The sequence below is a fragment of the Copadichromis virginalis genome, linkage group LG8, assembly GCF_057382275.1.
Source record: "Copadichromis virginalis isolate Kocher_CV1m ecotype Utaka linkage group LG8, C_Virginalis_male_GT1.1, whole genome shotgun sequence".
Classification (NCBI taxonomy): Eukaryota; Metazoa; Chordata; class Actinopteri; order Cichliformes; family Cichlidae; genus Copadichromis; species Copadichromis virginalis.
The window spans coordinates 31205211-31232794 of NC_140625.1; the positions used below are offsets into that span (position 1 = coordinate 31205211).

The following is a 27584-nucleotide window of genomic DNA, read 5'->3' on the forward strand; positions in this document are numbered from 1 at the left end:
GTCTCCCTCTGCTGGTCACTCACCTCCACCACACCTCACTGCTTCTTGCTGCTCCTCATCTCCACATGGCTGATGAAAGGCTGGCTTTTGTCTTCATGATAAAAAATGATCATGAAACAGGAACAACGTGAAAACTGTGATTTGACACACACAGGTGATGAGCAAACTGGACACAGGTTTGCAGAATAAAGATCAGAACAGGAAGTGGCAGAAAATGAATAAAGACGACAGCTGGTTCATAAAGATGACTTGTTCATATTTACTATTGAAGTGTTAATTACTGAAAAATATGATAGGAGTGGGCTCTAACCATAGCTAACCATAGCTCGACTGGCCATCAGGCAATCACCCTGATGGTGATTTTTCCTTTTTATGGGCCGATAGTTTTTTTTTTGTCGTTGGGAACGGTATAAACAATGAAAAGTGGTGGATTGCCCAGATGCTGGCAGATGTGTAAAAATAACTCAGTTTCTTGGTGGTGTGTGGCTATAGCAGAGCTTCCACGAGACAGCAGGTGGATGAGGGAACAATCCCAGATAGAAAATATCCATTGAAACAATGTTAAATCAATATCAGGCAATTCTATTGAATCAATCTGATATTGATGTAACGTCACGTTTGCACCCTCTGTTAATGTTGAAACATCAGAATTTGATATTGAATCAATGTTGAACGCTGACATTGTTTTAACGTCAAACTGTCAAACACTGTTAATGTTGAAACAATGTTAGAGTCTGATACTGAATCACTGAACTCTGATGTTGATTTTCTATCACTTTGCACCCTTAGTTACTATTGAAACAATAAAATCATGATTAAAACTCAGTACTTAAAAAACTGTACTTAATAGGCATTTCTATCAATACTAAACTGCTGCAAATTACCAGCAATACTTAAACCTGCAAAAAAGACAATTGTGTATGATCCACAAACAGGAAACCCATTATATGCAAAAAAAAAAGACATCTCTGTATCAATAACAAAGTAATTTATTATATTTTTTAAAAAGTTGTGTTACATGTATTGGTTACAAGTCACTTTTTTTTTTAAAGTTTACTCGGGGTTCGGGCTGAATATCGACCATTCTGCACCACCCATCTGATCTGGAGCGTAGTGGAGACATTTCTGCTCTGCTTGGGCGAAGGCAAACTCAGAAACAGCGTTTACCCCCACGTGCTGAGTCGGGCCATCTAGGCCACAAACAAACAGAAAGAAGGAAAAAAGGCCAAATTAGAGCTTAAATATGAATAACCTCTTGTCAGTTGTCTTCAGCAGGGAGAAAGCATCTGAACTACTAGGCTGATTAAGATGAAAGTCACAAGGCAGAAATCAGTAAACTGCTGCCTGACTTTGATTCCCAAAGAGCCCATTAGCGGAAAAGCTCAAAGCCCAATTTTCTAGAGGCAAAAAACTATTTGCAGTGAAATGCATTTCTATTCCTGCTTGTTAGATCTTCCAATGACAGCCTGCTGTTGTATATTCAAGCAGAACATACAGGACAAGGCCATTTTTAAGCAGTCTAAGGAGCTTGGAAGGAAAAGCGTCTGGACTTCTTTAAGTTGCTTGACGACATTTTTAAGCAGTTTAACTGAATTTGACAATTTCTAAAGTTCAGGGTTACAAAAGTCACATAACCTTTAAGAACTGACCATTGCTTCATTTGCCTCCAGTCATTGCAGAGTTGTTCATCTCATCCATGTTGTGCAAAGGCTAATCCAGAGGCAATACCCCAGCATCAACAGGTTCAGTGCTGCAGGATTAACGGGGGCTCTGAACTCCTCGCCGGGGTCCCTGACTTCTCTGATCAGCTCTGTCACCATGATTATAAGCTTTTGGAAGGCTGCATCTGTTGAAAAGAACAATAACACAACAAATACTGGCTTGTGATAAACTGGATAAGCATTGTGATGACAAAAAAATATATAACTATCCATAATTTTTCACATTTTGCATTTAGGTTTGAGTAGTTCAATCTGTTAAAACTGTTTACAATTTAGCCTTTTAACATACATGAAATCCTATGCAAAATGTCAAAGTACAACATTTTAGAACTTGCCTCAGAAATCTAAACAAGCAAAATATGATGACATTCAGCAGCATAAATTAGTGTTTTGAAGTTAAGATTACAATGAAATTGTGATGCAGCTCGTTGTTTCAAAGCATACCGTCGTTAGAGAAGGAACTGAACGCAGACTATTTGCTGGGGAGGTCGCATAGCTGCCCGGGGCATCATGTTGGGGGCAGACTGCAGAGCGGCCGAGGCTGTTTAGAAAAATGTTTAAAAAATTAACACACAACTCGTCTACAAAGGTTCCTGTTCTCACACACACACACACACATATATATATATATACACACACTAAACATTACATTATTACCTGGCACTTTCCTGAGGAAGCTTTATTTTGGAGGTTGCTCATCATCAGAGTCTGTAACTGTATAAGGGATTTGGTCTAAAAAACAAAACATTAGTATTGCACTGCATTGTGGGGTTTTTTTTGCTTATTTTGCCCTAAGTTGTTCGTTTTTAAAATGGTTAAAACTAACAATTGTAAGACATGAGTATCTTACTTGTTTATGGATGGATGGTACTTGTACTAAAAAGAAGCACAATGTTAATAAAAAGAGGAAAAACATGATATTCAAGATAAGCTCCAGGTAGGAAACATTCATTATTAAAGTCACGGAAACGTAAAGCCAGGTGGGCATGTCACGTGATCATTCGGTCTCAGGCGACTCTTTCACGTGTTTATAAATGGAAGCGGGTGCGGTCAAAGCTTCAAATGTAACACACTCGTGCACATTTGTAGAGACAACTTTACATTTCTGGATCATATTGCACACATTTGTAAGTCTCGTCTGAATGCTGGACACTCGGAGACCTGTGTCTCTCAGTGGGAGACCAGAGATCACATTAACATGTGTATCCCTGTATTGACAAACATGCCATATTGGCCCAGTTTATTTTTCTTATCACTGTTGTGAGGAGACCATAAATAGCATTTGCATTTTCTGTTGTACGGTTCATTTGCTGTTATGTTCATGTTAAAGTGTCTATTTTTGTTTCCAAATAGCTGAGAACTATTCGCTGATAGCTGCCAACATCTGCGAACAAATGTAATTCCAAGTTGTTCTTTGTAGTGTGTAACTGTTAATAGAGTGTTATTAAATTCATATGGCACATTGACTTCTGAGGAAATTTTAGATGCACTCGTCATCAGAAAGGTTGCCGACCCCTGCACTAGAGAGATTAATAGAAGAGAAAGAATGAATCTGTTCAAGCTGCTTAACTTCACCCCAAATTGAAAACCCCTAGGTTTCCAAGTGCTGGGTTTGAGTCCTGCCTTACCTGCCACACAGCTGAACCTTGGCGAAACCAGAACTCTCAGTGAGCCAGGCCAGGGGGGAGCTTGAAGCATTTGGTTGGCAAAAAAGGGCGATCAGCATGTAAGTATTAACACTGTAATGCCTGTTTATATTTGATTTCATCTGGTGCCTGTAGAATGGTAGATCAGGGCTGCGATTCCCATTTTTGAAAAGGTGGGCCGGAGGGTGTGCTTCAATTACTGGGGCATGGCTCTGCTCAGTCTCCTGGGAAAAGTTTATTCCAGACTGCAGGGAAAGAAGATCCAGCCAACTGCTGAAAACTGGATGTGGTAGTAGAAATGCAGGTTCTGACCTGGCTGTGGAACAGTGGTCCAGATGAGCTTGCAAAGAAAAGCGTCTGGACTTCTTTAAGTTGCTTGAAGACGTTTCACCTCTCATCTGAGAAGCTTCTTCAGTTCTAAGGTCAAATGGTGGAGAGTCCCAGATATAAACCTAGTGGGAGTTTCCCCCCACAGAGGGACAAAAGGACCCCCTGATGATCCTCTAATCGCCTGAGCCAAGGTGGGAAACTGGGTGTGGGTCCCAATCAGCCAGAGCTGATTTCATTGTGAAACCTGGCCCCACCTTATCATGCGAATTCCTGAGGTCAGATGGCCCAGGATGTGAGTGGGCGTTAAGGCGCCTGGGGAGGGATCTCAAAACTGGATTATAGATGGCAGAGAGTTGGTGTCGTAAACCCCGCCTCTGTTCAAAGATGGTACACCTATGTAGCCGGTGTATCAGAGAAACTCAGGAGAGTTTTCTCCAAGCATGACATCCCAGTGTATTTCAGACCCAGCAACACGCTCAGACAGAAACTGGTTCACCCGAAAGACAAAACGCCAAAACACAGACTTAACAATGTGGTGTATGCTGTACAGTGCAGCGAGGAATGCTCAGACCTCTACATTGGAGAGACCAAACAGCCACTTCACAAGTGCATGGCACAACACAGAAGAGCCACCTCCACAGGACAAGACTCAGCAGTCCATCTGCATCTAAAGGATAAAGGTCACTCTCTCGAGGATGCCAATGTTCACATTTTGGACAGAGAGGACAGATGGTTTGAAAGAGGAGTGAAAGAAGCATCTATGTCCACTGTGAGCGACCATCTTTGAACAGAGGCGGGGTTTACGACACCAACTCTCTGCCATCTATAATCCAGTTTTGAGATCCTTCCCAGACGCCTTAACGCCCACTCACATCCTGGGCCATCTGACCTCAGGAATTCGCATGATAAGGTGGGGCCAGGTTTCACAATGAACTCACCTGAAACTCTGGCTGATTGTGACCCACACCCAGTTTCCCACCTTGGCTCAGGCGATTAGAGGATCATCAGGGGGTCCTTTTGTCCCTCTGTGGGGGGAAACTCCCACTAGGTTTATATCTGGGACTCTCCACCATTTGACCTTAGAACTGAAGAAGCTTCTTGGATGAGAGGTGAAACGTCTTCAAGCAACTTAAAGAAGTCCAGACGCTTTTCTTTGCAAGCTCCTTTGACTACGATGACCTGGATGACTGAGAACCTACACAGACATAGTGGTCCAGATCTTCACCCTTCCAGGGTGGATGGAAGGATGATGAGACTTCGCCCATTCAGCCTACATTTGATTTGTAGACTTGGAGAGTGTGTATTGACTGGGCTGAGGTTGGAACCTCCAAGACTGATACCATGATTATTGGCTGGAAAACAGTCAAAAGCTTCCTATGGGTTGGGGTAGAGAGGTTGGCTCAAGTGAAGGAGAAGCCTTAAACCTTTTGGAGTTGGACCAGCACATTGGTGCAGAGTAATGAAGGCATTGTACCGGACTGCAGTGATGAAGACAGAGGTGAGCCAGAAGGCAAAGCTGTCATGGCTACTGGACGGACTCAAGCGCAGACAGAGTTCTTTGCACACAAACAAAGACGGTTTATTTACAATATGGAACACCTCAGTGCTATACATGTACAGTGAGTGAGGGGGGGGGGAGAAAGAAAACAAAACCTGTAGCCAGCAGTGTTGGTCAAGTTACTTGAAAAAAGTAATCAGTAACTAATTACCGATTACTTCCCCCAAAAAGTAATCCCCTTACTTTACTGATTACTCATTTTCAAAAGTAATTAGTTACTTAGTTACTTTTTAAAAACACGATTTACAACCTGAGTAGCTGATAAAGTGATAGATCTCTCAGCCCAATTCTACTTTTTCTGCATAATCCATCATACAAAATGTAATCAAATGGAAAAGTCTCTTTTTAAAACTTGTTTTATTAGTTTTAATCTTTTAACTTTATGCATCAAGCAAAAATTTATCTGCAACTTTCTCTGACTGGAATAAATGAGTTTAACATTTAAACCTATTTTCTGCACATTCCAGCACATAAAATAAAATATTTTGTGTGTTTACACTCAGTCTTTCAAATAGATGCAAGTAAAACACAGCAGAAAATAAATAAAGTCAAAGACTCAGCGGTCCTGTTGCTCTATTTTCACCTGTAAAGCAGGAGTGGGGTAGGCGGAGGGTTACCCTGGTGCAGGTGTGCCGCGGTCAGTGGAAGAATCCGCGAGTTTCTCTGTGAGTTTCCCATTACGTCGTAGCTACTCGGTGCTTGTTGGAAGTTTAGGGGTTTTTTCGCTGTAAAAAGAAGTTTTCTTCCCACGCACAGCGGACACTAATGTTTTTGTCTCTTTTTATGGAATCAAACTCAAAGTAAGGTCAGTACTTCCACGCTTTAAACGCTGCACGCTCATACGCTCTCCTGCACTCGATATGTGATCCATTGTTGATCTGCACACAGCTGTTGTCACGAACGTCGCACTCGCTTACGTCACTGTCATGAGACGTTCTCGCAAAAAATCACGGTTTTAGTAACGCAGTAACGCAGCGTTCCTACGGGAAAGTAACGGTAATCTAATTACCGTTTGCAATAGTAATCCCTTACTTTACTCGTTACCTGAAAAAGTAATCAGATTACAGTAATCGTTACAAGTAACACGTTACTGCCCATCTCTGGTAGCCAGTGTGAGCCAGCCAGAGAGACCATGGCAAAAGCTTCCAGTTTATCAGTTAATCTACATCATAACCCTTACCTGTGGTCATCAAATCTGGGTAATTACCAAGAGAGCACGGTTGTGAATAAAAGCAGCTAAATTGAGCTTATTCTGCAGGGTGGCTGGGATCAGCCTTAGAGTAGAGCCACTACTTCTGCAAGGTAGGTGGATGTAGTAGCAAGTTAGGTGCCTCCAGAGCACCTCCATGTGGATGTGTTCCAGGAAAAAACCCCGGGGTAGACGAGAACCCACCAGAGAGATTCCATCTCTCATCTGACCTGTGAGAGCCCCAGTATCCCTCAGGAGAGCTGGGATGTGTTGGGGAGAAGCACGGTATTCCAGCTACCACCATGACCTAATTTCATTTAAGCCAAAGATAATGGATGGATTATTAAAATCATTAAAGTTGCTGCACTTAATTATAGATTTGTGGGACCGCTGTAAATACCTTTTTCCTCTAATGGTTAAAATTTTATTTGTAGAAAAATTAATATAGTCATTACTAGTTCAGGTTATTGCAGTGTGTGGCTCAACAGGGGGCATGGGGCTGTTTCTTTTTTATGAAGATCAATGACAGCTAGTATTCAATTCAATTCAATTCAATTCAATTTCTTTATTGTCCCACAAGGGGAAATTAGTTTACCCTGGTAGTATGCTGTCCTAGGTTAGTGAGGGCTTATTCTTCTTATCTTAATGACCTTGTAGTACCATATCACCCTATTAGAGCACTTCGCTCTCGCTCTGCAGGCCTACTTGTTGTTCCTAGAGTATTTAAAAGTAGAATGGGAGGCAGAGCCTTCAGTTTTCAGGCCCCTCTTCTGTGGAACCAGCTTCCAGTTTGGATTCAGGAGACAGACACTATCTCTACTTTCAAGATCAGGCTTCAAACTTTCCTTTTTGCTAAAGCATATAGTTAGGGCTGGACCAGGTGACCCTGAATCCTCCCTTAGTGATGCTGCAATAGACGTAGGCTGCCGGGGATTCCCATGATGCACTGGGTGTTTCTTCTTCACTCACTATGTATTAACAGACCTCTCTGCACTGAATCATATCTGTTATTAACCTCTGTCTCTCTTCCACAGCATGTCTTTATCCTGTCTTCCTTCTCTCACCCCAACCAATCACAGCAGATGGCCCCGCCCCTCCCTGAGCCTGGTTCTGCTGGAGGTTTCTTCCTGTTAAAAGGGAGTTTTTCCTTCCCGCTGTCACCAAAGTGCTGCTCATAGGGGGTCATATGATTGTTGGGTTTTCTCTGTATGCTTTATATTGTAGGGTCTGCCTTACAATATAAAGCACCTTGAGGTGACTGTTGTTGTGATTTGGCGCTATATAAATAAAATTGAACTGAAATGAGTCCCACCCCCTTTTCCTCTAAATTCTTGTTATGGTCAGTACTAAATAGGCAGAAACCACCTGCTGACAAAGACAAATATCTGAAATCTCAGGGGGGATTTCTTTTATTACCTCTGGGGTTTATGGGCTCTGAAGGGTTAATAAAAATATCAATGTTTGATATAATTGGATTTTTACCAGAAAAACAAAAAGTTGAATAAATGAGCTGTTTTAATGTTCTGCTGCTGCCACATCAAAAAAGCAACAGGTGTCAGTGCTGCACCAAAGTTCAGCAGCGATGTGGCCTTAAATCTGTGGAAGACTTTTTTATCGGGTTTTTCTGGTGATTCTTTACATTCAGGCGTTATGTCCTTTATTAAAGGTAATATAGATGATGCCTCAAAATAACTAGGACTTTGGTTTAATGCAGTAATAGTGTAGTAAGAGTGGGCATTAACCAGGAGTTATCTAATTTAGGAGCTACACTATCTTTAAAATAGCTCAGCACATAGACAATGTCACCTGTCTCACCTGGACACAACAAGCGGAAAGTACACCTTTGCGGTCAAACTGGTTTGACAGGTGTGAGGTGGAGGAGAAGGAAAAGAAAGGCCAGCTGGACTCAGGTCAGCGACTGTATATCAGCCCGCAGCGTCTCAGACTCAGACCTGTTCTTTGTGTCAGTACTGAGGCTGGCATGGGTGGAGTCGCCACTCAGAAATCATGTTTGTGATGACCATGTTCTCACCTCCAGGGCTTCAGCTGTGCCACAGCCGTGAGATGTGATGATAGTTGGGCCACATCATGTGTGAACAAGGCAGGACAAAAATGTCAAGGCTGGGCTTTGTTTCCTGATTTCTTTGACCTGCTCAATACTACATCTGGGTGACCACATGTGGATGTTCTCACATACACATACACTGCCGCACTGTGTGTGTGTCTACCAGCCCATAATTGTTTCCTCTGCCATGATCTCAGGTTGCCATAGTAACAGACAAAGAGCAGCTGGATGATAGTGATTACTTAGAGAAGGAGACGGCTGTCTCGACCCGCTGGTGTGTTTTTGCCATCCATTTTCTTTACAGCTTAACCAATTTAGGGTACGTTTAGCTGTCACAGGAAGAGAGGTGGGGTCACCTCCACAGGTGATCTGAGGGTTAGCACAAAGAGAGGAACAATCATTTACATCTATGGCCAATATGGAAACACAAATTAATCTATCAGGCATGTGTCTAGACTGTGGAGGAAAGCTGAAGAACCAAGGGAGAACATAGACAGGAACTCCTCCACATCTCTGTGGAGGTTCTTATTCATGGTAGTCTAAGGAGCTTGAAAAGAAGATGACTGGACTTCAAGTTTTTGAAACATGACATCCCAGTGCACTTCCAACCCAGCAACACTGTGAAACAAAAACTGGTTCATCTCGAGCACAAACTCTCAAAGAACTCTCTAGCACCTAGCCACTGGTACAGATATATGGAAGAAACCTGGAACAAAATTAAAACCCAAGAAGAAGACACCTTCATGGTTCACATCAGCTCAGTGGATAGAAACATAAAGTTCACCAGGAAGACACAAAGATAACAGTTTGCTGTTTTTGGACTGTAGTGTGCACACTGGGGAGAATGGAAATGTTAACAGCAAAGTTTACCTGAAGCCCACACACACGGACCAGTACCAGGGCAATTGTAGCTTTCACCTTCTAATTGGAAGGTTGCCGGTTCGAGCCCCAACTTGGAAGGTCTCGGTCGTTGTGTCCTTGGGCAAGACACTTCACCCGCTGCCTACTGGTGGTGGTCAGAGTGCCCGGTGGTGCCAGTGTCCGGCAGCCTCGCCTCTGTCAGTGCGCCCCAGTGTGGCTGTGGCTACAATGTAGCTGCCATCACCAGTGTGTGAATGTGTGGATAACTGGATGTGTAAAGCGCTATATAAATACAGGCCATTTACCATTTACCAAAGCTCATAAACATGTGGTTATCCCAGCTGGGCTTTCATCAAATCAACTAAGATGCACAGGAAAGACGGTCAGACACCAACTAGAGAGGATCAGAAGGACAAACAGAACAACTGTCATCCCTCATGTGGCAGGTTTATCAGAGAAACTCAGGAGAGTCTTCTCCAAGCACGACATCCCAGTGTACCCAGCCACACACTCAGACACAAACTGGTTCATCCCACACACAACCTCAACAATGTAGCGTAGCTGTACAGTGTAGGGAGGAGTGCTCAGACCTCTACACTGGAGACACCAAACATCCACTTTATAAACGCACAACATAGAAGAGCCACCTCCACGGGACAAGGCTCGGCTGTACTAAAGGACAAAGGTCACTGCTTTAAGGATGCAAATGTTCACATGTTGGACAGAGAGGACAGGTTTGAAAGAGGAGTAAAAGAAGCATCTGTGTCCACTGTGAACGGCTATCTTATATACCAACATACCAACTGTCTGCCAGTTGCTCAAAACACCACAGACACATATTTCTATGTACTATGACTCTGCTCACCAGCTCAGTACTTTTGGCTTGAAAGCTTTCCTCCATCTTTGGCTGCAGAATCCAGTCATCACACCATTTGTGCTTTCTGACATAACCTCAATTAGTCTTCCAGCCAAGCAGGCGAAACCCACTCTCACAGTTCTTGCGATTGACAGAAATAATTGATTACACAGCGGTGGAGAGTAGACGTTATCACAGTAGATGTCTTTCTGAAAGCGCTGTAACTAAGTTTAAGAATATAATCCACCCACTGTTATCATCTTCAATGCCCTGTACCAACATAGAGCAGAGCAGCTATCTGAACACTACTCCAACAGAGGTCGATTATCTTGTTAATAATTTCACCTCCTCACTACGTACGACTCTGGATACTGTAGCTCCTGTGAAAACTAAGGTCTCTAATCAGAAGTACCTGACTCCGTGGTATAATTCTCAAACACGTAGCCTAAAGCAGATGACTCGTAACCTGGAGAGGAAATGGCGTGTCACAAATTTAGAGGATCATCATTTAGCCTGGAGAAATAGTTTGTTACTTTATAAGAAAGCCCTCCACAAAGCCAGAACATCTTACTATTCATCACTGATTGAAGAAAATAAGAACAACCCCAGGTTTCTCTTCAGCTCTGTAGCCAGGCTGACAAACAGTCAGAGCTCTGTTGAGCCAACCATCCCTTTAACGTTAACTAGTAATGACTTCATGAACTTCTTCACAAATAACATTTTTATCATTAGAGAAAAAATTACCAGTAATCATCCCACAGATGTAATATTATCTACAGCTACTCTTAGTACCATTGATGTTAAGTTAGACTCTTTTTCTCTAATTGATCTTTCTGAGTTAACTTCAATAATTACTTCCTCCAAACCATCAACGTGTCTTTTAGACCCCATTCCTACAAAACTGCTCAAAGAAGTCCTGCCATTAATTAATGCTTCGATCTTAAATATGATCAACCTATCTCTAATGATCGGCTATGTACCACAGGCCTTCAAGCTGGCTGTAGTTAAACCTTTACTCAAAAAGCATCTCTAGACCCAGCAGTCTTAGCTAATTATAGGCCAATCTCCAACCTTCCTTTCATATCAAAAATCCTTGAAAGAGTAGTTGTCAAACAGCTAACAGATCATCTGCAGAGGTTTATTTGAAGAGTTTCAGTCAGGTTTCAGAGCTCATCACAGCACAGAAACAGCTTTAGTGAAGGTTACAAATGATCTTCTTATGGCCTCTGACAGTGGACTCATCTCTGTGCTTGTCCTGCTAGACCTCAGTGCAGCGTTCGATACTGTCGACCATAATATCCTATTAGAGCGATTAGAACATGCTGTAGGTATTACAGGTACTGTGCTGCAGTGGTTTGTATCATATCTATCTAATAGACTCCAGTTTGTGCATGTAAATGGAGAGTCCTCTTCACACACTGAGGTTAATTATGGAGTTCCACAGGGTTCAGTGCTAGGACCAATTCTGTTTACATTATACATGCTTCCCTTAGGCAGCATCATTAGAAGACATAGCATACATTTTCACTGCTATGCAGATGACACCCAGCTCTATCTGTCCATGAAGCCAGATAACACACACCAATGAGTTAAACTGCAGGAATGTCTTAAAGACATAAAGACCTGGATGGCCGCTAACTTTCTGCTTCTTAATTCAGATCAAACTGAGGTTATTGTACTCGGCCCTGAAAATCTGGTTTCCAGGTCTCATCACGGTGCACTTTGCTGGCCTATTGGGGATATGGATATTATGAAGATCACGGACATTTCTTCTCAAATGTGCACATTCAGGCAGGAACACATGCACACACAAAGTAAGAAAAATGTGTTTGTGAAAGCAACTTAAAAAATAAAGAAAAATATACATTTCTTTTTATAAAACAATCACATGTATGTGTTTTTTTCTTACATTTGCTTTGTGCTGCTGTTTATGGTTTAAAAAAATTCCATATGTTCAGATTTTTGGGGGGCTTTCATTGATATACATCATCCAAATAATGTCATGTCAGATTTTGGAGGAAGGAACAGCTGGCATACCCTAGAAACAGGAAGTGAATATTTGTCAAATTTAGCTCATGTTCAACGACCTTCAGCTCAAGTTAAACTGAAGACTTTAACCCCACAGTTTAGTGCGGGTCTGGGCCGAGATTTCACCTGAAACAGAAATGCAATATCATCTTAAAGAACACAGCAGTTTAGTTTTGACAGTTTAATTTAAAACACGGCAGGACCAACAGCCAATGAAACATTGGAACACACAGATCATTTCAACACAGACATCCAATGAGAAGACAAAAAAACAAAACACCCAATCAGGACATCGTGACACAAAGCCTGCTCAACAACAGCGCACCGTGCCCATTGGTGAGGGCAGGGATTACACCAAATGGGTTTTGTTTGTTTGTTTGTTGACCACAAACAGTAGCACACTTTATAAATGAAGCTGGGTCAGGTGAAACTGTTCAGAAGGGACAGGTGAGTCAGGTGCACATGTGGTGGTTGAGGGACTGTCTCTCTGCTGGCCAAGTCCTCGGGGCAAACAGTGTGAGCAGGTGCTTCCTGTTCCTGTTCCCGGGGTCTCTGCTCTCAGATGCTTGTTGAAGTTTGTTGCTGCTAAGACGGTGACATCAGATCACCACGAGGGATTCACACAGACATTTTTGTAATTCAGCATTTTTACAGACAGAAAATTACATACAGTTTATAGTGCTGTGACAATAAGTATCAAGTAACGACAAGAACCCTGAAAAAATGTAAAAATGTATACAAAGGTTAGTAAGAAAGAACTGATTTTGCCAGAAATAAAGATGTTAGAGGAATGCAGAATGTTTTTTTTTTAATCTTACAGTGTAAATTTATTAATAACAATTTTATTAATCATGCCACCTTAAAAAACCCCATTGATCATTGTTGTGTTTCTTCTGCTGTGTGAGTAGAGAGTCTGGAAGACTTCAAGTCAGTGGCAAAAAGTCCCAAAACGCAGTTTAACATCATGTGATCAATTGAGAAGGGTTGTCACTTCCTTTTTATGACATTTTGAGCCCTTGATAATTTCAATCTCGGTTAGTAATCAGGCGGTATTTTGAGAAACTGAAGGAGCTACACCAACATCCCCTACAACTCCCAGAGTACATCGAATGGCCAATCAAACTGCCAAGTCTCCTAGTTTGCCATTTTCTACAGCAGATGAGAATTTCTGGAAAACTTGTAAAAGTCAGATTTCTTAATGGGGTCTATAGGTTTGTTTCCAGGAATCAAACACAAACTGAAGTTAAAGGATCACACTGTAAACACACACTGAACAGAAAACACACTATTAAAAACAAGTGCAAAAGCTGAGAGCCACCAAGGTCAGATCTTCATAGACGTAGACTCCATAAACATTAATTCTACAGACCAAGAATCCAAAGACCAGCACACTGCACAGCAGGACTCCATGGGCCTGGACGTGACAGACCTCTAAGGTTCCTTGTGGTACCTGACACCAAGTCCTCAGGGTTGCTGAGTCTGTTTCCTGGAAGCACTCCACTTAAGCTGGGCAAACACTGTGCAATTTTTTCATTCGCGTTATTCAGCTCCTGCTCAAACTGCACGGTTGACTCGCAGGGGTGAGAAGTTCATAGGTCACGATGCAGGTCTCACACTATACCGCCCGATGCTCTGATGCGACCTGAGTGCTCACACTGTGCGTCCATAACATGAAGCTTATAACAGAATATCTGTCTCTCGCTCTCTCTCTCTGTCTTTCACTCACACAGACACACCACCACCATCAACTTTGCTAAATTGCTAATGAAAAACATGATCAGGCAGCTGTGATTAAGCAGCAGTGTAAATCCAACTATTTTCACGGTTGTTGTGGTCGTGATCATTTTGTGAGGCCACATCGAAAAGGCTCGGATGAGCTTTCCAAAGTTCTACAAGTTGTGCCTCCATCGCTTGTGTCCAGATCACACGCTGCACTGCCGTGCTGCTTCTTTTCACTTTCATTTCTGTGTTTGTGCGTGCGCAGCGTGAGAGGCTGCGGTGACGCCCTCTCGACGGCCGACGGCGTGAGAGGCTGCGGTGACGCCCTCTCGACGGCCGATGGGATTTCAAACAGGTTTGATTTTCTTACGACCGAGCGATTGATGATCGGGAGCTGGTCGTGAGGTGTTAATCGCTTCTCGTTACCCCACGTATACTACACGATGCACGCCACACGATGAAGGCGAAACTCGGGCTGATGACCAAAACGAGCCAAAAAAAATCGCACAGTGTATGCCCAGCATTATCAGCACCTGACTAAACTCGCTGATATTTGCAAGCTTGATGTTATCATATCTTTCCCACCTTTTTCCCTTTGCATATGAAAGGTCAGAGGATTGTGGCTCTCTATTCTCTTTGTTTTTGCATTCATGCTTACCTTTACAGAGGAGGGAGAGCCTCTAAAGAGCTCGTGTATTCATTCCTTTTTGGGGTTTTTTGTTTGTTTCTCAGATTACACAAATGAAGTTTGGCTTTTCTGAGTTCGTCTGTAGATTAGTTCAGTATTTGTCTTTACACAGTTATCTGCCCTCAGAGTGCCCTTCTGGTTTAAAATGTGTTTACTCACTAATCTCTTTGTTTATGGTCTTTTTTCTACTTGTTATTGTTTTTAATCTGTTATTATGGTCCATTTTTAAGTCTAGGAAGCTGCGGTGTTGATAAAGTTTGAATGAATAGTCTTTACAGGACAAAGAAACAGTCAGACACATGAACATTTGTTTTTGTGCTCTGGTTTTCGTTTCTGTCAGTTATGAATGAGACTATGAATTAGATCCAGTCCAGCAGATCCAGATGACGAAGTGCAGTTCACCCTAGAAAATGGTCTAATGTTGGTTCAGGTTCATACTCACCTGACAATTTACAAAGTCTAGAACCATGAGAATCTACTGAGAATGATGGTTCTGGTCCCATTCAGGTTTGTCCAACAAAACCACAGACAGTTTGATAGTCCCAGTTCAAAACATGAGTCTAAATCCAGGAATCGGGAGGCATGAGTGCAGTGAGACAGGAGTTCCCGGGAGGTTTTCTGAAGATTTGGAAGGACCTAAAAGGGTTCTATAAATGTTGTAGATGGTTCTGTAAGGTTCTTTCTCAGACATGTTCTCATCTCATCTTCCTCAGTCTGGTTCTGTTCTCTTTCTCTCGTTTCTTTAAGGCTGTGATGTAATGGCTAAAGAGTACTTCCTGTTCCTTCTTCCTGGTGAGAGTGCTGAATCGCTGGTCATCCCGATAACGAACACAAAATTCCTTAAAAGTTGTTCTGGAGAAGAAAAACAAAACAGGAATATTCATATTTTGATATGAGAGCTGGAAACAGTAATTCTGATGGCAGCCCTTTTTTGGCTCATTAAACTACATGAAAAAATATTTTATTTTAACTGCAAATAAGAGAACCTCAATAAGGAACGAGGAACCAAAAGCATTAAACTGAGCTGAATGGTAAATGGCCTGTATTTGTATAGCGCTTTACTAGTCCTTAAGGACCCCAAAGCGCTTTACATATCCAGTCATCCACACATTCACACACTGGTGATGGCAGCTACATTGTAGCCACAGCCACCCTGGGGCGCACTGACAGAGGCGAGGCTGCCGGACACTGGCGCCACCGGGCCCTCTGACCACCACCAGTAGGCAGCGGGTGAAGTGTCTTGCCCAAGGACACAACGACCGAGACTGTCCGAGCCGGGGCTCGAACCGGCAACCTTCCGATTACAAGGCGAACTCCCAACTCTTGAGCCACAATCGCACAATGTATAAATTGCTTAATAAATTTTAGATGCTTTACGTTATGGCGAGAGTAAAACTTTAAAACATGAAACTTGAAGGATTCTGGGGGAAAGTGACTCTTAGTGCTGTATCCCGCCCGCTCTATGGTGAATACGTCTCACAGGGTTTATGATCATTATGTCCTTCATGTGCCCAGAGATTATTTATACATTTCAGTATAGCTGTGTTAAAACATTCAACTGATGTGACGTGTGTGGCTTGTAAATAGTTGTGTCAGAACCACAGTGTGCTCAGTGATTACCTCAGGCAGCAGAAACCTGAGAAAGAAGAGGAGCAAGAACAAGAGCATCATGAAAGTACAGGCCCCTGCATGACATGTACCACCGTTCGAAAAAAGAAGTAGCTCAAACCCAGAAACTGTTATGGTCCTGGGTCATTTGACCCAGCATTTTGTTTATTATTATGATCTTATGTTCTAGTTTATTCTGATTACGTATCCAGGTTAAGACGTTCTAGTTCTTTGGTTTTAGTTTCCGTTCTCGGTCGGTATCGTGTCTCTGAGTTTTGTCAGTGTATATTTCCTGTCTTACATTGAAGCCCTGTGTCTCTTGTCTCGTCATATTAAATAGCATCAGCTGCTCCTCCTGTTTTGCCATTCCTCGTCTCCTTCCGTGTATATATACTGTGTGTTTATGGCGTTATTTTTGTGCCACCATTCTGAGCGCTTGTAAAAAATTTTTGCAGGTGCAAGTGTTGTATTTTAAGTAGAAATTTATTTTGAGCGAAGAAAAGCTAAATTTGAGTGTGTTTGCTATTATCCACACACACAATAGCAGCCCCTCTAACTCAGGTGAGTTTATTTATACAGGGGTGAGAAGGCAAACAGGCAAGAGGGAAGACAAAACTAAAGACCTGAACTGGGAAAGCTAAATGACAAACCTGAGATGATACAAAAGGGGATGAGAGGCAGCGAGACGAGGAGGACACAGAGTAACACAGACTGACACGGAGGAACACAGACGAACCGGCAACAGGCAGGAGAACACACAGGGCTTAAATACACACACCAGTAATCAGGGGATGAGAGACAGGAGGGCAACACAGCTGGGAGGAATCTGGGCTGACGGGACAGGGGAAACGTAAACTGATCACACTCACATACGACGCGGACCTTCACAATAAAACAGGAAACTGTTGGGTTGAGGGAAGTTACACAAATTTGCGCAGGTTTAGTAAATCTAGTGTTAAAAGAAGATCTCAGTTTGGTAGATATTTGGAGGGTTGTTCACACTATGGAAAGAAAATACACCTTTTATTCTCATTCACATAAAAGATATTCTCTCCTCCTCCTCTCAGTCCTGCAGGAAATGCATCGGAGGCGTCGCCCAGAGGGGATCCATTGAAATGCGGGGTGAAGAATGTGAGAGGGGTCGTTGATGATTTTGGCTGCCTGTCTGAGGGCCTGTTGGCTGAAAACCTGTCAGTTCTGACAGGTAGGCCAATGACTGTAGAGCACGCTGATACAGTGCGCTGCAGTCTGTTCCTGTATGAAGGCTGAGGGAGGGGAACCAGCAGCTGATGGAGGTCATGATGCTTTCCAGGAAGGCGTAGTAAAAAGTCATCATGATGGTTGTGCTGACTCCAAAGGAGGTGTAGCTGTTGGTGGCACCTCCTGAGAATCTCTCTGTGTTGGCAGAGAATTTCAGGAGGTTATCAAAGATGGTTCCCAGGTATTTGTGCTCCTCAACTACCTCCACTGGCTTCCCGTGGATGGTGGTGGTGACTGAAGCAGCCAGATCCCTCTGCCTACTGGAGAAGGTCACCACCATCTCTTTGGTTTTGCTCACGTTCAATTCAAGTTGGAGCTGTCACACCACTCTACAAACTCCTGCAGAGTGGACCCGTGGTGTTGTGAGGGGCCTGACAGCAGTGACAGGAGAACTGAGTCGTCAGCATATTTAACCAGGTGACAGTTGGGCTGTGTGGATCTGCAGTCATCGGTGTAGAGGATGAAGAGAAGGGGGGAGAGCACACAGCCCTGGGGGGAGCCAGTGGAGGTGGAACGGAGACCGGAGAGAGTTGTTGACCCGAACTTTCTGAGTCCTGTTGGTCAAAAAGTCCAATATCCACAGGATTAGCTGCTCATCAGGTGGAAAGTTTAGTGGGCAGGATACGAGGCTGCAGAGTGTTGAACGCTGATGAGAAATCAGCAAACAGAAGTCTGGGGGAGGAGTCAGGAGCTCCAGATGTTTGTGGATGGAGTCCAAGATGAAGATTTTTGCGTCATCTACACCTCTGCATGGATGGTAAGCAAACTGGAGTGAGTCCATCAGGGGTCAGTTGCTCTTACGATGTGCTGTTTTATGATCTTCTCCGTCGAGCGGAAAAGTCGGAGACTGGGCTGCAGCTGCATCTGCAGCTGGATGAGGGAGTCCCTGGTGTAGGTGAGCCTTGGGGTCATGTTGAAGTGTTGGAAACAAGTCCGAAAAAATCACAAAAATGAGGAAAAGGAAAATAATACAAATATACCGAGTAGACGGCGAAATACAACAACAAAAAGAGCAGCGACCCGGAACTGGATCTCGGAGATTTGTCAGTTTAAGTATATCCTTCATGAAATTTATAACAAAAAAGGAGAATATGCCCCCTCATCTTAAAACGAATTTTTATGAGAATGGTGAGAAGACAGGCAGGCTATTAGCAAGACAACTTAAGCAAATGAACAATCAGAATGTTATTACAGCAATGAAAACGATGCTAAATTAGTTACATCCTCTTCGGAGATCAACATGATTTTTAAAATATTTGATCAAGTACGGATCGGCTAAATGCATTCTTTGATAAAAGGAAAATAAATAAAAATTTCACAAGAGGGTAGGGACAAATTGGAAACTCCTAACTGAGGTAGATGTAAGGAAGGTATCCATGCAATGAAAGCTGGAAAGTCACCGGGAATAGATGGCTTCCCGGCAGAGTTTTATCACAGATTTATAGACTTGCTATGTCCACTTTTAACTGAAGTATTACATGACGCGTTTGAATATGGACGGCTCCCTGCAAGTTTTAATCAGGCAGTGATATCACTAATCCCAAAAGGCGACAAGGATTTAGTAACAAGGCTTGTACTACCACAAATTATCCATCAAGTAGGGTTTATCAAGAATAGATCTGCTTCCGATAATATGACATTACTACACCTGCTGTGGCGGAATAGAAATAACAAATCCTGTATTGGCTATATCTTTAGATGCACAGAAGGCTTTTGATAGGGCGGAGTGGAGTTTTCTGTTTACGGAAAAATTTGGAAAAGGTGACAACTTTTGCAGATAATTTTTATTTGTTGTTGTTTTTGTTTGTTTGTTTGTTTGCTTCTTGCTTTTGGTTCTTGTATTTGTTGTTATAAAATGCAAAATCTGATAAATACTTGAATTGTACAAACAATAAAACTGTTCTGTTTCCGGAGCTGAATTAGCCTAGTTCTCTAATTCTTGGTGCTAATGAATCATTCTCCAATGAATTTTATTCTGGTAGAAATACCTCATCTGCATCTCCAGTTTGTCCCAGCGACTGGTCGATAAACAGCTGCCAGTCGAGGTGAGGTCATATTTTACAGGAACATAGCTGAATAATTAAGAGTGCTTCTCTGAATAATGAATGAGGAATACCTGCTGGTGATCTTTGCTTCCTCCAGCAGCTGTTTGAACTCTTCTCTGGCTTTCTGCAATTTACTCTTCTTCTCTTTGTACTCATCCTTCATCCTGCTCTTCACAAACTGATCAAACACCTGGACGCATACAGGTAACACTGATGTCATCGTGACATCATGACATTGCATGAAAATGTTAGAAATGAAAGTAATCTTTAATTTGCCAAACCTGTTTCCTCTGATCTGAAGTCAGCAGCAGGTATCGAGGGTCAAATACCATCTTATGAAGCTCCTTCTCCCAGGTGGAGAATGCAGACACCTGAGGAGAGCCACAGGTCAATATTTAAATTTAATGGTTCAATCTGTATTTATCCTGGCAGGGTGACTCTTAATAAATCTAATTTATATGGAGGTGCATTACACATATTGACTAAGATCAATAATGCTATCTATACAGTTTTTTTAATCTTCAAACCAACATGAGGTGAAAAAGAAACAATTTTAAACACAAATACAAAAAAGACACAGATACACGTAAAACATAATTTTAAGTCGGAGAATTGTGGCTGTGATGAAGCTCAATTCTGTCTTTCAGTGAATGAAGATCGATCATTGTTTTTCAGATAGTGGGGGTCTGATCCACCAAATCCAGCAGGATAGGAGTAATGATGGATCCAAAAGTGCAGACTCAAAACAAAGATTTATTACCACATGACAAAAACAAAAAACTGGCTGAACTGGGAATACAGAAACTAAACTGGCAGGCAGATGGATGGAACACACAGCGTGGGATGATGGTACAAACAGAAAAGTAGAGTGTATAAACAGAACCTAAGGATTACCTATACTGGGAGAACTGACAAAACAGACCTAAAGCCTGTTGATACGGAGGGAGAAACTCAGGGAGATGACACAGAGGGAGCAATCAGTGAATGGGAGACAGAAGGGAAACACAGCTGGGCAAATCAGGGCAAAGCAGGGGAAGCAAAACCTGATACAATCAGTGCTGGGCAAGTTACTTTGAAGAAGTAATTAATTATAGTTACTAGTTAATTCTTCAGAAAAGTAACTGACTTAGTAACTGAGTTACAAGATCCTAAAAGTAATTAATTACTTCAAAAGTAACTATTGCGTTACCTTAAAAAAAAAAGTTTAACCAGGGTATAATTGTCCATTTTTTAGATTGTCCCGCTACATTTCACCTACAAAAACTATTTACTTTGCCTTGTTTGGTATCATCCTTTTCAGCACAGCCTCACGTGTCTGAATTTACAGTTATGTTTTCATTTTGACAAACTGTATTAACACAATTGATCTAAAATCAGACAAAAAACATAAAATCCGAGTAGAAAAAGTGATATTTTTTACTGTAACAACCACAAACATGTTTATTGAATCATATTTCATAACTTGAAATGCAAATATAAATTGTCAATTTTAAAATCATATGCACAAGTTTTGCAAACAACAAAGTTATTTGCAGCCATTTACCTTTTACCCTTTTTTAATAACCATTTCACTAGCTGGGACCACATCCTCGGTAACGATGGGCGATGAGGGATGAGGAAGTGAAAACTGGTGCTGCGGCGACGGCTCTCGGGCCGGGCAGAACCCCCAAGAAATCATCCCCTACAGGAGTGAAGACTGGGCATTACGGAGGTCTTGGAGATTGTTGCGAATGTATAACTGGTAGGCTTGTGATGACCATCGACCCAGGAGCTTGATTAGGTGGTCAGAGATTCCTTTGCGGGAGGCAGAAGTTGCGGCGCCGATGAGAAAGGAATGGCCAGAGAAGAGATTTGGAGGAATCCCAGAAGACGAGAGCACTTGGCGAAAGTGTGAGAGGAACGATGACCTGGTCGGGGCGTGGCCAGATTCGGTGATGACCAGTGGATCTGAAGGTAAGGCGTGCTGAGATTTTCTGAGGTGGAGGTAATGGGTTACTGATTCGAAGGGACTTAAAGGTGAGTTTATTTTGAAATAGTATATAGGCGTGGGGCTGCCGGATTGATTGGTTTTGCTTCGTTTGAGGAAGAAAATGAGGCAGTCTTCGAAGACTGGGTGGATGTCGCTCAAGCACGGGTGAAGAGTCGAATGGGATTTCGAAGATGAGGAGGTGAATTCGGAACAGCGTAAGAAGCCGAAGAAGGCGAGCAGGAGTGTGCGTGCCAGGAAGTAGTCGCTACTTCAGCCGGAGGGTAGAGATGCAGCGATGTAGAAGATCTGAAGTTAGGGGTAAGCGGTGTAGGGTCGTGGCAGGTGACTGGCGCTGGAGACCTTTGATGAGTAATGATATCTGGGACGACATAATGGTTGGGCATGGCGAACCTGTGAGCAGCTTGGCAAAGAAATTGATGCCGCTGAGGTACGTGTTTATGGTGGGAATCTTATTCTTTTTTTTATTTTTTTTATTTCCAAATTTGTTTTATTGATTTCAACAATGACATACAAAGTTAGCAACAGCAAAGTCAATCTTGATTTCAGAACAGTTGTATGTCCATTATACCCTCCAACCCCCCTAACCCGAATTCTCCCCCTACCAGGTCCACACTAGACATGACGCCGCAGAGAACCAGTCTCTGCCCACACACACACACACACAAAAACCCCCCCAAAAAACCAAAAACACATCTCAAGACCCATATACGTAACAAGCATAACCCCCAAAAAACAACAACCCCCCCGCAAAAAACAAACAAAAACAAACAAAACAAAAACAGAGAAAACAAAAGCAGAGAAGGGACCAAACAAAACAAAAGGAAAAACAAGTAGATAAGGTATAAATAAGATTTAAAAAATAAATAAAAAAGATATAAAAAATAATTTAAAAAAGAAATAAAAAAAAAACTTTATAATGTAGCTTCGCTCAGTTCACTTCAGACTCAGTGATGGTGTCCACCAGCAAGAGAAATGATTTCCAGATTTGGTTAAATTCCTTAATAGAACCTTTTAGAGAGAATCTAAGTTTTTCCAACTTTAAGTTAAAGAGTACATCTCTCACCCAATGATCATGAGTTGGGGGGTGGGGAAACTTCCACTTCAACAGAATAAGCCTCCGAGCTAGTAAAGTGGTAAAGGCTAGGGCCTGTTTGAGGGGGCCAGATGAGTTCAAGTCGGGAGGAATGCCAAAAATTGCGGAGAGTCTAAAATTCTAGTGTCTAAAATTGGGCAGACCAAGACCACCGTCAGCTTTAGAGGACCGAAGAATAGACTTGCGAATTCTAGCTTGTTTCCCTCCCCATATGAAATGTGACAGAAAAAATGCCTTGGTAAGAAAAATTGGGACATGTTGAAAAAGATACAAGAATTTTGGGAGGACACTCATCTTTATCAGGTTAACTCTCCCTGCCACTGACAATGGTAGAGAAGTCCAACAGTCACAATCTTTCCCAACATTTTCTAGTAGGGATAGGAAGTTCTCCCTCATCATTTTAGGTATAGAAGAGGAAATAAAAAAAACCCCAAATATCTAAATCCGGTTTCTGTCCACTTAAAAGGCACTATTGAGTGGGGAAGGGCTCTGGCCAGGGAATTGAGGGGTTGCAACTCGCTTTTTTGATAATTGAGCTTATATCCTGACAGTGTACCATATTGGTCCAGTATGTCAAAAAGCACCGGGAATGAGTTTAGAGGGTCAGAAATGTACAGGAGCAAGTTGTCTGCATAAAGAGAGAGTTTGTGGGTAACACCGGACCTTGCAATGCCTTTAAATCTATCCTCTGAACACAGCCATATTGCAAGAGGCTCGATAGCAATGGCGAATAGGAGGGGTGAGAGAGGGCACCCTTGCCTAGTGCCCCTCTCAAGTGAAAAAGGCAAAGACAAGTTGTTGTTAGTACGAATACAGATGGATGGCGAGGAATATAGTAGCTTAACCCAGAGAATAAAGTCAGCCCCTAAGCCAAACCTATCCATCACCTCATAGAGGAAGCTCCACTCGACGCGGTCGAAAGCTTTCTCCGCGTCAAGAGATACCACAACCTCCCTTCCTTCCCTCCCCATCTCCAGCTGCCTCCCTCTTCCCACTCCACCACAACCACCCACACATGCAGGGCCTTGGAGTAGGGGTATGTCACCAGGGTGCAGAGGAGGCTACCCCCCCCCCCCCCCCCCCCTCTGTCCCCTTCTGGCTGCCTCTGCCTCAATTTTATCCCACAACTTAGACATTCACATTACTCACACTCTCATTACACATACATATAGGATCTTGGGGGTGGGCACGATACACGGAGTCCAAAGTACCATCAGGGTGTACACCCCACCCCTGGCGTCGTTGCCCACCTCTCAATGTTAAATACACGTAGACATTGAGGGCTAGCAGGAGGGACTATGCGCTTACCTGCTGCTCTCTGGCAGGTAGCTCCATGCCCTCCTGGGTTTTAAATGCACCTTAGAACACACATGCATCAACATTACAATGAGCGGGTGGAGGGAGGTTTGGAGTCTTCTCTCACCCCCATTCTCTGCGACCTGCTGGAGCAGGGGGGCTAGGAGGAGGAGTTGGCCGTCCGACTGCGGTCTGGAGTGTGGAGCCTTCCTGCTGCTGCGGAGTCGGGGCGGTCTGCCTCCCCCCACCGCAGGGAAAAGGGAAACACCACCTGGGTCTGGGTGCAGTTCCCCCCTCCAGGGGCGGGGGCACCTAGACCCGGTTTGTAGAGTACGCTTGGGGAGTGTGATCGTGTGTACAGCGTCTCTTTATGTCTGTCTCCACGTTGGTTGAGTGTGGAGTAAGTGCATATGAGAGCATGAGGGTGGGAATGGATGTTTGTATCTGTGTGTGCCTGTATGTCTGTGTCTATATGTCAGGTTGGGTGTCAGGCGCCACCTCTCTGGGGACATCTCAGGCCCTCCAAGGTTTGGAGGCCTATCTCCACCCACCACCACTTCCCTGCCAGTGGTGGACCCCCTCAGACATCGGTGCGTTGGTGGTTCTTTGTGTCCGGGGATGGGCGTCCAGGTACACACCGGCTCACTCCTTGGCGGCCGCTTATCGGGGCCTGGAGCCTGGGGCTCGCTCGGGCCACTTCGGAGGTGGGGTGCCCCCAGCCTCTCGGCCTGGGGCTCGGTCACTCAGGCACGGCTGGCTGCTGGCGGAGCTCACGGGCGCGTCACTGCAACTCCCCCTGGCTTCTGCTCCACGGCTGCTGAGTGAGCCCTCATCTGGGACTCTCCTCAGCTCTTTCTGGGACAGTGGCGCGGCTGCCCCTCTGTTGGTCTTCCTTGGTCTCTTGTGTTTTGGGGGCCTCTGGATGTCTGGAGTTTTGATCTCCTCCATACCTGCTTCATGCCCTGGAGGACGGGGCTGTGGCCCCCACACCCTCTAGCAGATCATTACATGAAGGAACCTTTTAAAAAACAAAAAACAAGCGCGTCCATGCTCACAGGTGTACACACGGGTGATCACACCCACAAACTACACCCTTTTTGGCTCCTACCTCAAAGCACACTGTGTTCTGTTGATCTTATGTGCTGCACAATAATGTTTAACATTTAGTATTTACTGTCATATTCCCATATATCATTGTGATGTTGTTTATTCTATTACTCTTGTTCTCTTCTGCTTGTTTTCTTTTTTCTTTCTCAGCAGGTGACCCAGGTGATTGATATATGCATTTTTTTTTCTCTGCCCGTTCTGTTGGTTTTTGTCTTTTGCCCTTCTCCCCCGTCCCTCTTCTCAGCTGTTTCTCTTTCCCTCTTTCTTTCTCCCCTTCTTTCCCCCAGTCAAGTCTGTCCCGTATTCAGTAAGTGAAAATAAAATAAACAATAAAAGGTGAATCAAATGGACCATTACGGCAAGGCTGGGATGGTCAGTTTGGTAAAGTAAATCCGTTGGGCATCTTTCTTTGCCTTTAGACAACAATTCTGATGGCAAAAGAGCCAAACGGGACAGGCAAAAAAAAAAAAAAAAAAAAAAAAAGATAAATGTGATTTTGGGCAGCAGGTGAGAAAACGTTATCAGTATTTCTTCTTCTGAGGCAGATATGCTTAATTAGCTGGATAATCTCTCATTTTTGACGCTTTTGTCGCAACCTTTTTAAGACTGCATGAGATAAAGAGTCCTGTGTGAGTCAGTCTTACGCTTGCAGAATATATTTTTTCTTTTCCGGACATCAGGGTTTGCACCTTTGTGTAAATGTCTCTCCAGCCTCTGTGAACCCAGAGAGTTGTTTTTCTACAGCGTCGTGCTGTCATTAGCTTTTGTGGGGAAGAGGCATTCTGGTCTTACTAGACTGAAGGGAGCCATCAGTTATAATCAGGCCATTAATCTTTTCTTTTTCTTTTTTTTTAAATGGAAGCACAAGATTGAAAGTTAATGTCAAAGACGGGAACATCTGTTATCTTCTGTCAGGGTTTCTGGGTCTTTGACCCAGTATTCTTAGTTCATGTTCACTGTTTATCTTCTGTCTGCTTCACCTCCTGTTTTATTGTGTTAGCCTTGGTCCATGTGCATTATGTTCCGTCCTCTTCCCGTTTATCATTAGGTCATTATGTTCAGCTGTGTACTCACCAGGTTCTAATCTCTCATCACTCAGCCTGTGTATTTATGTCCCTCAGTTCAACCAGTCCAATGTCTTGTCATTGATGTTATTGTGATGTTGTTCTCGCCGCTGTTAGGTTGTCCTCTGTTCAGTTCCGTCAGGTCAGCCGGTCAGTTGTCAGTCAGTCTTTCATTCATCCATTCAGTCAGTCGTCCAGCCGGCCAGCCGTTTCCTACTTCTGTTCTGTTTGTTCACTCCGTTGACAATAAAACACCAATCTTCACCTACCTGTGAGTCCAGCGTTTGGGTCCTCCTTCTTTCGTCCACGACCTCATCCTGACAGAATGACAAGACCCGTGCCACGAAGACACGATGTGGACCCAGCGGACTCGGACCTCTTCGAGCGGCAGGACGCAGCGCTCTCCATTTGGGCGGAGAAGCTCAGGTGGAAACAGCGGCTCTTCTCAGAGAGGGAGCTCGTCTTCGAGGGGACTCGTCTGGCTCTGGGCGGGCCTCGGAGACGCCGCGGTCCTCCACCTGCTGCCTCACCTGCAGCGGAGCATTCGCCGCGGAGAGTGGGCGTCACAGGCCAAGCTTCGGCCGCTCGCTCTCCCGCTGCTCCGCTCCTCGCTCACCCGCCAGCCGTTCTACTCACCGGACCTTCAACCTCGCCATGGCACAGCGGCTCCACCTACCACCTCGGCTCAATGGAGGCTCCCATGCCAGAGGCTCATCTGTTTACCCCGCCCGCTTCCTCTACCCGGAGAAAGCGGCACACACGCCACCGTAACATGGACTATTTCCAGCCACTCCCGGCGGTGAGTCCCAGTGACTGTTTGCCACCTTCCTCAGTTGACTCTTCACATAAGATAAATAATAGACGCCTCTCCGATTCATGGGGAACGTCCCTCTTGGACGACAATGTGGACTGGGTAGACTTTTTCTGCTCTGTTTCCCCAAAGACAGCTCAGTTAAAGACTGTAAATAGTGGTGGCAGAAAAATCAGAACAATCTCCAATAAACCTGCCAGTAACACACACACCGTCACTATTTCCACACCCAGTATTCAGCCATTTACCACCAGCACAGGGGCCCAGTCTACGCCCACACCAGTGCCAGCTCCCAGGAGGAGGGCAGCTGCGACCCGGTCTACCTCCACACCCGCTTCTGTTTCTCAGGTGGGGGTGACTGGTGTCCAGCCACCTTCCGTGCCCGTCCCAGCGCCCAGGTTGAGGGCAACCAGAACCCAGCTCGACCTCCCTGGAGGCTTGGAGGAGCTAACCGGTCCACCTGCTACTTCACCACTTCATCCACCTCCTGACCCAGCCTTTCACGCCCTCGCACTATCCCTAGTTAGATTAGCTGAACTGTCCCCTGCCCAGGTACCAGCCTTACGAGCCCAAGCCGTAATTTTATCTCCGTCACTAGCTCAATCTGTAGCTCGGCCAGCAGCCACGCCTGCCTCTGTTCCTCCCTTAG

General features: G+C 44.0%; 1 protein-coding gene and 1 long non-coding RNA gene across 4 annotated transcripts in view; both read right to left on the bottom strand.

Annotated features, from left to right (window-relative positions):
* Nucleotides 1–1064: 1064 nt before the first annotated feature.
* LOC146704056 (uncharacterized) lies at nt 1065–3707 on the bottom strand. The gene is made up of 4 exons (XR_014922106.1): nt 2379–3707; nt 2166–2262; nt 1650–1846; nt 1065–1190 (listed from the first exon to the last, which is right to left on the bottom strand). It is a non-coding gene; the product is annotated as an uncharacterized LOC146704056 (long non-coding RNA).
* Nucleotides 3708–12426: 8719 nt separating this feature from the next.
* tcerg1l (transcription elongation regulator 1 like) overlaps nt 12427–27584 on the bottom strand; it is a 94657-nt gene continuing 79499 nt past the window's right edge. For all 3 annotated transcript variants that reach the window (XM_085467095.1, XM_085467093.1, XM_085467094.1), the window contains exons 14-16: nt 19856–19945; nt 19646–19764; nt 12427–15513 (exon numbers count right to left, since the gene is read on the bottom strand). In XM_085467095.1, coding sequence (XP_085323221.1) covers nt 15357–15513; nt 19646–19764; nt 19856–19945 — 366 coding nt within the window. In that variant the 3' untranslated portion in view covers nt 12427–15356. The remainder of the gene's footprint in view (nt 15514–19645; nt 19765–19855; nt 19946–27584) is intronic.